This window comes from Hipposideros armiger, unplaced genomic scaffold, assembly GCF_001890085.2.
Source record: "Hipposideros armiger isolate ML-2016 unplaced genomic scaffold, ASM189008v1 scaffold_91, whole genome shotgun sequence".
In the NCBI taxonomy this organism is placed as follows: Eukaryota; Metazoa; Chordata; class Mammalia; order Chiroptera; family Hipposideridae; genus Hipposideros; species Hipposideros armiger.
Window position 1 is genome coordinate 3215578 of NW_017731441.1, and position 12462 is coordinate 3228039.

The 12462-nt window shown below is 38.6% G+C and overlaps 2 protein-coding genes across 5 annotated transcripts in view; one reads left to right on the forward strand and one right to left on the reverse strand.

Annotated features, from left to right (window-relative positions):
- PROZ (protein Z, vitamin K dependent plasma glycoprotein) overlaps positions 1 to 5615 on the forward strand; it is a 15410-nt gene extending 9795 nt beyond the window's left edge. For both annotated transcript variants that reach the window (XM_019644771.1, XM_019644772.1), the window contains 2 exons: positions 2122 to 2239; positions 3138 to 5615. In XM_019644771.1, the coding sequence (XP_019500316.1) occupies positions 2122 to 2239; positions 3138 to 3649 (630 nt within the window). In that variant the 3' untranslated portion in view covers positions 3650 to 5615. The remainder of the gene's footprint in view (positions 1 to 2121; positions 2240 to 3137) is intronic.
- Positions 3909 to 12462, reverse strand: part of PCID2 (PCI domain containing 2) — a 25225-nt gene continuing 16671 nt past the window's right edge. For all 3 annotated transcript variants that reach the window (XM_019644775.1, XM_019644773.1, XM_019644774.1), the window contains 7 exons: positions 10888 to 10963; positions 10015 to 10156; positions 8478 to 8578; positions 7419 to 7492; positions 7139 to 7264; positions 6118 to 6241; positions 3909 to 5742 (listed from right to left, as the gene is read on the reverse strand). In XM_019644775.1, the coding sequence (XP_019500320.1) occupies positions 5653 to 5742; positions 6118 to 6241; positions 7139 to 7264; positions 7419 to 7492; positions 8478 to 8578; positions 10015 to 10156; positions 10888 to 10963 (733 nt within the window). In that variant the 3' untranslated portion in view covers positions 3909 to 5652. The remainder of the gene's footprint in view (positions 5743 to 6117; positions 6242 to 7138; positions 7265 to 7418; positions 7493 to 8477; positions 8579 to 10014; positions 10157 to 10887; positions 10964 to 12462) is intronic.

A 12462-nucleotide genomic window follows, 5' to 3' on the forward strand; every position in this document is an offset into this window, starting at 1 on the left:
CATGTATGTTCACTTTCTAATAAGCTGTGTGTGTGTGTGTGTGTGTGTGTGTGTGTGTGTGTGTGTGTGTGTGTGAGTGTGTGAGTTTTATTTTGCCCTAATGCTCACAAGTCAGTTTAGCCAAGCAAAATCACTTGGCCACTGTGTGGAGGCCTGGACAGATGATTGAATAGAGCTCAGTGACTGCTGTAATAATCCAGATTTGAAAGGAAATTGAGTGAAGGGAGATAAAGCGATGGAAAGGAAGGGGCAAAACCAGAATGGTCTAGTTATCAGCTGGTGAACTTTGTCTTTATCTTCTAAGTTTATCTTCTTTAAGCTTTCTAAGACCCATTATTCATACTTGCATTCTTATCATCGTCTGCCCATCAGTGCACTAAGGCAAGCCTCAGAATATCGCGGGGGCGGGGCAGGGAGCGCTGACGGGCAATGGCTGTGTGCAGTCTTCACAAATGACGGTGGTGGTCTAGCTCTGCCAAGCACACCATCTTCTGACTCCTGTCCACTCAACAGAATCTTAGTTGCCATTTTCATGTACAGAAGTAACGTTAGTACCAACGAGGAGCTATGACCTGTGAGGTGAGCATTCTCTACATACAAACCAATCGTGTTTGGAGACACATTAAGGCAAGTTAAGTGCTATTAGATTCTTACTCTGGTACAACAAACAATGCTGCTGAAGTTATTTGACAGGATTAATTAACTGGCCTAGGATAGAGTTTAAAACTTACTTCTTACATTCTAGATAAGAAATTGGCACTGCATTCCCCTGCATTTTATAAGTCCAGCTGACTAATGCTGAAAATGCCATCTTCCCTCAAGCTTGGTTTTCTATCCACCTGTAAAATGAAAATAGTTATATAAATTGTAGTGAGGATTAAAGATAATGTACCTGACTTATGTAGGTAGCCAATAAATGGCAACTATTATTAGTAAGCACTTAAGATTTCCAGAAATGAGGATACATTAAATTTGAAACTTTTATACTTTGCTCAGCATTTTCCATTAAGCTACTGAAAACTGCAATAATTAACATGTCTTGAACCAGCCCCTGTGCTATGTGGGTGCATGCTTTATTTCATTTAATACAATAACCTCACATCTTATGTTTTACATCCCTGGTGATATTCTCTTCTGAAATCTTCCTTATCTGGCATGAAAATAGACACTTCAGCTGTTGATAAGTGGTAGCATGTAACAGTTTTGCCAATATTTCTACTTTTAAACTCTATTTTTATATTTAAAGTGCGTTTCACAGGCACTATATAGTTGGCTTTCAATTTTATCCAATCTCACAAATCCCCGCCTTTTAATTGGGGTATTGAGACCATTTTAGTTAGGTTTTCATCCATAATTTTGCTATTGACTTTCTATTTTTTTTCCATATGTTCTTTTTCTGCCTTCTATTGGATTCCTTATATATTTTTTATGACTGCATTTTATCTTCTTTGTTGGCTTATTAGGCATAATTGTTTTGTTTAGCGACTGCTTTAGGGTACAGTGTACATCTTGATTTATCATAGGCTATTGTACCTTGAGCTTATCTCACACTCCCTCATTGGCTGTCCATCTTTGGTGCCTATATTCTTTTTTTTTAAAGATTTTATTGGGGAATTGGGGGAGGGGAACAGCGCTGGGGAAATCGGGGGAAGGGAAACAGACAAGTTGCTATTGATTTGTTCTTCAGTCTAGCTGTGGAGGATGTTGCTTCACTGGGCCAAGCTGGCACAATCATTGAGCTCTGCCCGGGCCAGGCAGATCAGTCGCCGGCTTCTGGACAGCTGCTCACAGCGGCTGCTGGCCGCTCATGCTGGCTGCTGGCCACACACGGTAGCCCATGGCAACCACTGCAGCAGGGGCTGCAGCCTACGCTGTCGCCGCTGGCGACTCACAGCAGCCCAGCTCCAAGTTGAGCTGTTGTTCAGCATCTTAGCTGTAGAGGGCAGTATCACTGGCCCTCATATGTGGGATCCGAACCAGGGCCCTCTGGCGTCCCAAGCCAGTTCTTAACCAACGCGCCACTCGGTGCCCATATTCTTATATCACTAGACTATACTACTCGTACTCCTAATCCTGCAAATTGTCTGTCACTTGCTATTTATTATGTTTTGGTTTTTTAAGGTAAAACTAACAAATTCCAGAGGAAAAGACTTCTGTGGTGGTGTTATAATACAGGAAAATTTTGTACTGACAACAGCAAAATGTTCACTGTTACACAGAAATATTAGTGTGAAAATAAGTAAGTATTTTAGCATTCATTTTTATAAGATCACATTGGAAATAAAAACTATCCTGTGTAGAAATGAAATGAAAATTTAAAAACTAGAATTTTGTTTCTAATGCAGTACAGAACTGAATTTAGCATCCATATTACTGAGATACTTATAAAATCAGAAAGCATATATAAACTACCTAGCAGAATGTCTGGGCATAGCAGGCAGGCGAATGCTAGTATTTAGTCAAAAGAGGAAATCACAGCCAATCAAAATGTAACTTAATTTGACTCTGAAATGGAGCGGCTGTGGTATAGGAGACAGACAACTGGTGGAAAATAGGACGCTCTGGGTTCAGATCCCCCTCTGCTGAGACCATGGCTGTAATGTGGGACTCACCACTCAACTTGTCTGTGCCAAGTTTCTCATCAGTGAAAACTGGACAGTAATTTCTACCCTGTACGGAGGTCACAAAGTTTCAGTGATAATCTGTGAAAGTGCTCTCTCATGATTCTGAAAAAACTTAAGTACATTTTATACCTCATCCTTGGATATTTTTCAGTCAACAAAATGTTAGCCTGAAAAATTACTTTTGAACAGCCAAGTTTTTATTAGCTTGAAAAGTTCCTCATAATTTCTTCCTACTTTTGTTGACTATTTCACCAAGCCACCCAAAAAATTTCATTCTGATTTTTTTCTGTAATGAAGAGCGTGAGGCAAGGCCATAGGAATTAGTTGAAGTGCTTCATTCTTTGATCTCCCTTTCAATCCACAGATGAAGAAAGGAGGTCAGTGCAATTAGCCATGGCATGTTTTACCATGCCCAGCCTCTGACTTAGTACATGGTTCACTAAAGAATTAATCTATTATTTTTGCAACCTTGAAAAGCAGACTTTAGAAACTGGCGATTGTCCATTATTTCAGATTTTCACAGAACGAATGAGGACCTGCTGATTGAGGTGAAGAGCATCCATGTGCACATGAGGTACGAGGAAGAGACCGGGGACAATGACATTTCGCTCTTGGAACTGGAGCTGCCCATCCAGTGCCCGGACATGGGGCTCCCTGTCTGTAAGCCCGAGAGGGACTTTGCAGAGCATATCCTCATCCCAGGAACAGGGGGCCTCCTCACTGGCTGGACACTCAATGGCTCTGAGCTGGGCAACACGCTGACGCAGATGCCAGTTACGCACATGGACAGCGAGGAGTGTGGCAGAGCCCTTAATGTGACAGTCACAACGAGGACATACTGCGAGAGGGGAGCAGTGGCCAGAGGGGTGCAGTGGGCAGAGGGCAGTGTAGTCGCCAGAAAACACAAAGGTACCTGGTTCCTGACAGGGATTCTGTGTTCAGCACCCGCAGAAGGGTACAGACGTGTGTTTCTTCTCACCAAGATTTCAACATACTCACTCTGGTTTAGACAAATCATGAACTGACTAAACCCAGCTAACCAGAAAGAAAAAAATATGCAGTAGGATTCCAAATTTTAACTGCAAGCATGGAGTTAAATTGAAATTTCACAGCAAAAAGGTTGTGACAGTTTCTGAACAAGTTACCCAGTCTACAAACCATTGGTTATCGCTTATGGGCTCATCAGAGTGCTGTGACAGTTCTTTCCTTGGGACTTTTTTTTTATTTTTATCTAAACAAAGATCTTAAGAAAATACGAGATACATTAAAGAATAAAAACGTATCTGTTGATCATAATAACTCAGTTTCTTAAAAACTCTCTCCTTTTCCAACTCTAATGCTTTCTGATGCTATCGAGTCAATGAACGTGGGTTAGTCTATCAACAAACATACAATAAGTAAGTGTATGTCTTTGGGATGGAAGCTTCTAAGAATTGCTAGTTATAGACAAAGAGTGACCTCACAGTTGTGCCAGGTTCGCTGATTGCCAGTGTGCATGAAAGGGTTGCTTGGTGTTAGAAGAAGCAACTATAACAGAAGAGGTAGCACCAAAGAAAAAAATAAAACCGAGAGGAATACCATACAGTTTTAAAGAAAGAATCAGGAAGCACAAGAGGTTGAAAGAAGACAGAAAATGTGATGCATTTAAACAGGGCTATGTGCTCAGAGAGGCACTTCCCATGGAGGGAAAACTCCCAGGCAGGTTCCAGGGAGCTGCTGGATCAGAGCCAGCACCGAGTCCCTCAACTCCGCTACTCAACCAGCTCGCTGGTTCTGTTAACACCTTTGTGCCACATTCCTGGGATCTAAATGCTGTAATAATAGCATCCACCAAACAGAGCTGAGTTGAAAGCTGGAAGCGTGTTGAATCACAGTGATTATCTATTATCATGATGAAGACTGCAGCCTCAACACAGAATGACAGAACTCAAGTCCGGCCCCAAACTGTGCTTCCCTGCAGAGCAGAACTCCATTCCACACTGGGGTCTGAGTTTGTGCCAGGATAAAAAGTGAGAGCAAATGGATGGAAATGTTTACTTTTAGGTTAATCTCTTAGTGCTTAAGTTAAGGAACTGGCAAAACTGCTCCTCAACTAAGTGCATATTATTTCCAGTCCCCCCGTTTCCCTGAGAGAAATAAGAGCAGCTTTAAGCTAACTGCTCTGTAGACCCGCAGACGTGGTGGAAAGAGGGCAGCGCTAACTCCAGGAGCATTACTAGGGGGACTGTGGTCTGCCAGTGCCTTCTTATTGTTGAAGAGTAGAGATAATTTTAAGGGATTATAAATGTGAGTTGATTTGGACACTCTTGAGTGAACTACAGGGAGTTTAAACACAATTCAGATTTTTAAGTCTAACAGTTCTAAAATACACTAAGTATCTCTTTCATTTCTGATATTATACTTTAACCCAAGAATTTAACTTTTGGGGGGGGGGGCAATCTGTAGATGCATTGGCCCATTTCTCTGAAAGTCTTCTTTTATTTGAAGTTTAATTATTTGAGATCCTGTTGGGACCAGGCCCAAGTAAATATAGCTTAATCTAATGCAGACTAATGGTGAGGGCAGTGGGGGACCAAAGCGAATTTTAAAGTCTTAACAAAATTTGGTATCACAGAAGACATAATAAAGAATATGCCATTTGTATAAATTCAGGATGCCTTTTTTATAGAAAGACTTATATAAAAAGTTACAAAGATGCATTTATGAACAACACTTATGGAGAAGTAAACTATAGCTGCCTGAGACAGAGCCTCCTTCACAGAAGTTTCACCAACACGCCAGAGCCAAAGGAGGGGTCTGCAATGTCTGAAAAAGGAATTCCAGGTCTCCGTGAGGTTGACATTAGTTATGAGCGATGACGGAGATTTCAAGGTGTCCGTGTGTGATGGCAAGTTCAGTTTCAGCATCCCTGGGTAAAGAGCCCCAGACAGATTCCAGCTGCAGAGAATAAAATCTTGGCACAGGAATGATTTCATCAGCACAATAAAAAACTAGAGAAACACACTTCTTCTCAGGACTGTTTATACATTCAACACACTGTAGACAGCGGAGGGAATGGGTTCTGCTTGCTGACAACTAGCTTCTGATGCTGATGTGATATATAGCCTTTAATGTGACCCTGTGGGAGAGAAAGAGAGGGTTGGCTTATGTTTTTGAGTCACATTGCTGATGTTGGGTGAGTTAATTACTTAGTCCCATGGCATAAGCATTATTCCCCAACCACAATGCAACTGAAGTCACTGTGGGGGACAATAAATACATACATATATAGTGGAGAATATAGAAATCTATATTATATCCACTCACCTGTACCCCCATAAAGCCCTTTGAATATTATTTCCTGGGATAAAATTAGTTTACCAGGAAATACCTTTACCAAAGCAAAGGGCCAGATAATAACTTTAACACCACTACATCAAAGCTTCACATTCTAGAATCTAGACCAAGTCCTACTGGAAGGGGCCATCTACACTGAGCCAAGGAGCTCACTCACCATGTATATCAGGTTGGCCAGAATACACTGGACTTCATCAATGTCCACATCTTCCACCTGCATGAATTTCAACGCAACTAGAAAAGCATCCAGAGACAACTGGTGTGTTTTGAGTAACAAGTACCTGGAAGAGAGAAACAGAGTCCACGCTAGTTACCAACAGTATGTACATACTTCGAAGGTTAAGAAAAGGTGCAAAGTCAGTAGAAAACACATCTTCTAATAAACCACTGTTCAAAAAAGGATGAAAAAAAAATCTCCCACCTATTAGATACATTTTAAAAATAAGAGCTATTAAATATAATTTTGACTTTTCAATTTAAAAAAGCCGCTAGTACAAAAGTAATTTCTTATATTTACTGAGTATTTCATCAAATCTAAGATGCATGTATTTTCATATTTTAATATCTCTGAAATCAGAATGTACCTTAAAATGGGTAGTGTCTTACGGAATCAATGAAATATAATCTTCCTATTTTTGATATACTACCCACTGCTATAAAAAGTTTGCCTTTGTTTGAAGATTAATTAACTAGATCCTGTTAGGACCAGGCCTTGGAGAAGAGTCAACTTCCAGAGTTACATACAAGAAAAAGTATTGCAGAATTCAACTTTCTGACAAATCTGAGTGACGGGGAAGTTTGGTTGATTACGAATACAGGAAATGAACAATTAGTCCCACACACTCTGATAAAATGTTAAATATCTGATTCTTAGGGCTGGTGTTTTAAAAGTATCTCTTACAAAGTTCTCTTATCACACATAACCCCAGTTATTCCTCCTGCAGGTGAGCCTTTGCTCACTCACCTGTGTGGTACCAAGGCCCGTGAGACAGTGGGCTGGCCTGGGAAGGTTCATTTTATTCCACACAATGAAAGGAAAAGTGAAGGGCCCTCATCTACACACTGACAATCCCATCTCAGAAGACACAGCATCTGTTACTGTTAAGTTTTCATAACCCGACAACTCTACTGCATGAGTCATATTAAGATTTTAAATTTATGAAAAATACTTTGCTTACACTTTCTTAAAAAGATTCCTGTAGGTGATGATCTTCAGCTTTTCAAGGATAAGGAAGATACCACAGCGAATAAAAAAGGTCTCGTGCTTCGTCAGAGCCTCGTTCAATAGAAGGAGATTGCCTTCACTGAGTGATGGGTAAAGATGTGTAAGCACAGTCACAAAACAAACTCCCAGGACGAAATCGCATCAAACAGCAATTACTTCTCCCAGAACATGCGTGAAATTTTTATGAACTTTATATTTTAAAAGATCCCAAATGGAAAAGGATAAAGTACTACCTTACAGCTTTGGTTACTTCAGCAAACTGCATGAGATGGTACTTTTTCAAAAGCTCAATGGTTGGCATATGACCCTAAGACAAAGAATTAATTTTCCAGAATAAGAGCCCTTTCATTTTAATAGAATTGTTTTTGATAAAATTCTTATCAAGGAATTAAGTTTTAAAAACTTGCAAACTTGTGTTTCTTAAAATTTCTTCAAAGTAGCTAAACGAAGATTAAAAACATCATAGTATACTAGAGAAAAAACAAATGCTGGTCTAGAAATCAGAAAACCTGGGTATACTACAGTTTTATCATTCAGTTACATATGACCTTGATCTTGACCTTTTCATGTCTCTTACCTTTATATCATAGGTGATTGGTAACTGAAGAAATACTAGTAGGTGATTTAGGAATACAGAAACATCTTCTAGAAGAATCATCTAAAAAATTTAAACTGCTTGTTTCTGTTAAGTAGGGTTAGCAGTGGAGAGGGATAGGTACAATATCATTGCTTTTCCATTACACAAGCTATCTTGAACTATTTAAGATTTAACCAAATGTGTGTATCGTTTGATAATTTTTTAAAATTTTTAAATGGGAAGAAAAGGAAGCTCTAATACTTTGAGGATGTTTTAGTCAATTAACATGATAGTTATTTGTCATTGCTTTTCAGGTATCAAAAATAGCTTTTGGTGATAAAATACTCGTGCCTACAGACAAGCTGGAATGACATATTTTTTCTTCTTTAATGGCCAACCCATTTTTATTAATTTAGATTTTTAGGGGATAGAAATAACATGTACTTATTTTATTTGCCCTACATATGTTAAACTTTTGAGTTAGATACTTTAAAGAGAAAGGAAACACAGACAAGGCCTTTCTAGAAGGATCTGAAAGTGTCAATCATGAAGGTACATGGTTCAGGCTACACAAAAGCTCTTCTTCCTCTATTTTGGGTTGTGCTCAGATGCAGCTGAGATTGTGATCAACTACATACCATCTGCTGTATTTTAAAAAGTCTATTAACTTCTTCAAAGAAACAAGATCTATAAGAATTGAGTAACAATCACTCACCAAGAGCATTTTTACTGGGAGTAAATATATCAGAATCATCCTTTTGTTCTTCTGACTTAAACGGTGACAGTGCTCAAAGGCAAAGGACAAGTACTCCTCGGCTGCAGAGACACCAACAAGGTCAGTCCAACAGCATCTTATCAGGCTTTGTAAGCTCTATACAACACAAAGTTACTCAAGTTCCCAACCTGCTCCTTATTCTACCTTTTATCCTTACACAAAAGGCTCTAACATTTTCAGAAACTACAAATATGTACCACTGATACTAAGAAATTATTTCTTGCTGTTAGGTATTCAAAAATGCTACTCAATGAATCTTCAGGGGATGAGCATATCAATACCTTAACAGACTTCAATAGAATATAATTTAAAAGCTTCTATTCTTTTTTTTTTTTTTTTAGCTGAGCCATCCTGCCACCTGTTGGCAACTCAGCTCGGGCCAGGACTTGAACCGCTGTTGCTCAGAGCTTGCACTCTTGAGCGAGCTCTTAACCAACTGAGCCACTCAGCCGGCCCAAAAGCTTCTATTCTTATGCTTCATATTTTAAGGGAAAAAAGCAGCAATGGGGAATAACCAAGGAAAGCCCTTCTTCAAAAGCCTTTGACCTATGAAAGAAAATGAAAAGTTGGTCTGTATAAGTCTATAGAATAAAAAAAAACAGAGTAATTATTTTGAAAGAGCTGTTATTTTTGTCATCAGAGAATCCATGGCTATAGCACACTAAGAGAAAAGTGACTATATGTATCTTGTATTGACTGAAATTATGTTGTTTCGTGTACAAATAGCTGTTGAAGAAGTGAGTTTAAAAAGTCTTGTCTGAGTACAATAAAAGAAGCACCTCATGCCAGCTAATCAAAAAGTTTAAAAAGAAAAAAAACTGGCTTCATGTTCTTGAGAAAGTTAATGACATAAACTACATAATAATGTAATTACATGAAAGCACCGCTCTGAGGTGCTAATGACGCCATCATCCATGGCCACAAACACCAAAGATGACACCAGCCCAAAAATGCATTCCCACTGCTCGTTTGGGCGTCCCACGTGGGCTTTCTAAGCAGTAAGTCAGCCGCTGAGCTAAGTGCTGCCCCAATCTCCATGTCCTGTGTCAACATGATTGGCACAGACAGAGGGAAAAAACAGTTACTTATATTCAATGCCAAGAATACTGGTGCTTAATTACCTCACACAAAAAAAGACGTCCATGATAACTGAGACTCTGACACGTATTTCAGAGACCCAGAATGGATTCAGTAACTTCAAATAGAATTTTCTTTTTAATTAACCAAATTTAGTGTAAAAAATAATCAAAAAAATATAACTTGGACTTGGTTTACAACTATATTCCACTTTAAGTAATAACAAAATGCAATAATGTGTCCTCTGAAACTGTATCACAGAAGTTGTTCAGGAAGCAATGTATTGGGTTGTCAGAAAAGTCATGACGCATTTTTGCAACGAAAAACATAGAAAAAAATACGTCATGACTTTTCCGACAACCCAATATTTAAAACACTGGGGACAAGATTAACAACATACCTTGCTTAAAGTCACTATCGAACATGGCCTTTCGTCCAACATAGTACCTGTATGTCACCCTCTGTGCAGTGCTGTAATCATCTTTCAGGTTTGAGCTGTCAATGGCTCTGATTAGGGGTTTACACAAATGGAGTTTGTTGATCTAAAACAAATAACAATCCACTTAATATTTAAAAATAAAAACGGACAGGCAGGACAAACAAACTGCTACTCTACTAAGCATATACCCCTTTAAACGGAATTACAAAACCCATTACATTATCAAAATTGATTATTTAATACTAAAAACGAAAATACAAGCTACATTACATAGATTACATCACTTTAGAAGGCCCTAAGAAGCGCTTCAGAGAAGAGTTGCTTCCAGAGCAGATGTGCCCCATGAATGGAAGGCCCACCCAAGGGGCCAGGTCCCAGCCGCTAGTATGTGACAGAGCTGCTCTTCACCTGGCCGATTTCATGAGGCAAAGAATGATTTCTTCACCCATCCACACTCCCATCTGTTCCACAGTTAATAATTACAATAGCAGGTAGAAGGCTCTGGACTGAAACCCCTCACTTAAAGCCCAGTTCTACCACACTGGGCATGCTGCTTAGTATGTGGGTGCCTTAGTTTCCCCTGGAATCAACAGCATTTACCTCATAGGGTTGAGCTTTAAATAACATGACACATGAGAAGCATTTACAACAGTAACTGGCACTTAGCAAGGCGCTCAGCAAATGTCAATGCTTAGGATTAGAAATATGATTTGGTAATGATCATTTCCCAAGCAATGCTAGGGAGGCTGGCTAATAATAGAAATGGTATCTGGGAAGATAAGGAGAAATAAAATTTATAAAGATAGATTATAAAGTACTCAAACAGAAGCATACCTTAAAGTAAATCTTGAATAACTGATTCACCAGAAACAGCATCCCCCACTTCTTAGAATCCTCTATACCAGCGCGACTACGAGAAAATGATTTTTACAGTTACACAGGAAATAAAAATTTTACTTATAAATCACAAAATAAACTGCCTACACAAATTAACATCTTGAGATAAAATCTTACAGCTTACGTAAGTCATATTCATGAAATAACATTATGAAAACAAAGTCTTATCTAATAGGTAAAATTGAAAAAACCAAACCAGGAATTCTCACAACCCAGTTAAATATTTGGGCAATACTCTCCCCCAGCTGCAGCAGCTGAAAAATGCTTAGTTTGTAGCAATATTATGTGTAAAAACTAATTGTTATAAAGTAGTTTTGAAAAATGGAGAAAGTATTTTCTCTTATTATTACAACAAAATGAACTACTAAAATATACAACAATATGGATGAATCTCAAAAAGAGCAGGACACAGAACACATACTGGTTGGGTCCATTTATATGAATTTACCAAACAGGCAGAACCAATCTACCATGGAAAAAACTCAGACTGCCTGAGGAGGGGGATAAGGGAAACTTAATGTCCTGTATCTCAATAGGGGTTTGGGTTATACAGGTTTACATACTTGTCAAAACCCAGCAAATATACAGGTAAGATTTGTGTGGTTCACTGTATGTAAATTTTACCTCAAAATACAAAACATAAGCTGAAGCATTTAGGGGAAAGTTTACTGATGCATACTGCATGATTTAGGGGAAATTGTACTGATGTATGCAACTAATCTTAAAATGCATCAAAAAGATAAACTGATGGATGGAGGGAAAGCACATGAACAGATGATAAAGCAAGTACAGTAAAATATTAATGCTAGAAGTAGTAGGTATATAGGTATTCACTGTAAAATTATTTAAACCATTGAATGTTTGAAAATTTTTATGATACAAAGTTGAAAAACAATTCAGAATTGAGTGTGCCATGTGTTTGCACTTTGCGATGGTTATTCTAGGCAGAACTTGCAGACTCTCAGAGACAGTGGTGCTAGAAAGAAAGAGGGCCAAGGGCAGGTTGCCTGGAAACACTAAATCCTGCAGCATGAAGTCAAAGCACATGAAATAAAAGTTCCCAATATAGAAACAAGCAGGTTGTTCACAAGCCAGGGAAAAAGAAATTGCTCCTTAAGACCCAGATGTGCCCATATAGAAATACTTAAAATAATGTAATACAATTCAGTATTAAAATATCAAAGTCTATTTTATGATAACTGCCAGCTCTTTAATATGATTCTTGTAACTAACTAGTAGTATGACCTCAAACAAGATACCTTTTCTCTCTCTAGGACTCATTTTCCTCATTAGTAAAATGGAGACAAATAATACTGTTCTACCTACCTCAAAAGGTATTATATGATAAAAAGAAAAAGAAAAAAAAAAAAAAGAAAGAAATCCAAGTACTTTGTAACGTACATAAAATTCTCTCATAGTACTGTCTTCGCCACTCTGGCACCAGGGATGATGACCTCTTCTGGAGACGTGTGACAAAGCAAACCCTAAGGGAAAGGTTTGCCACTTGAGATT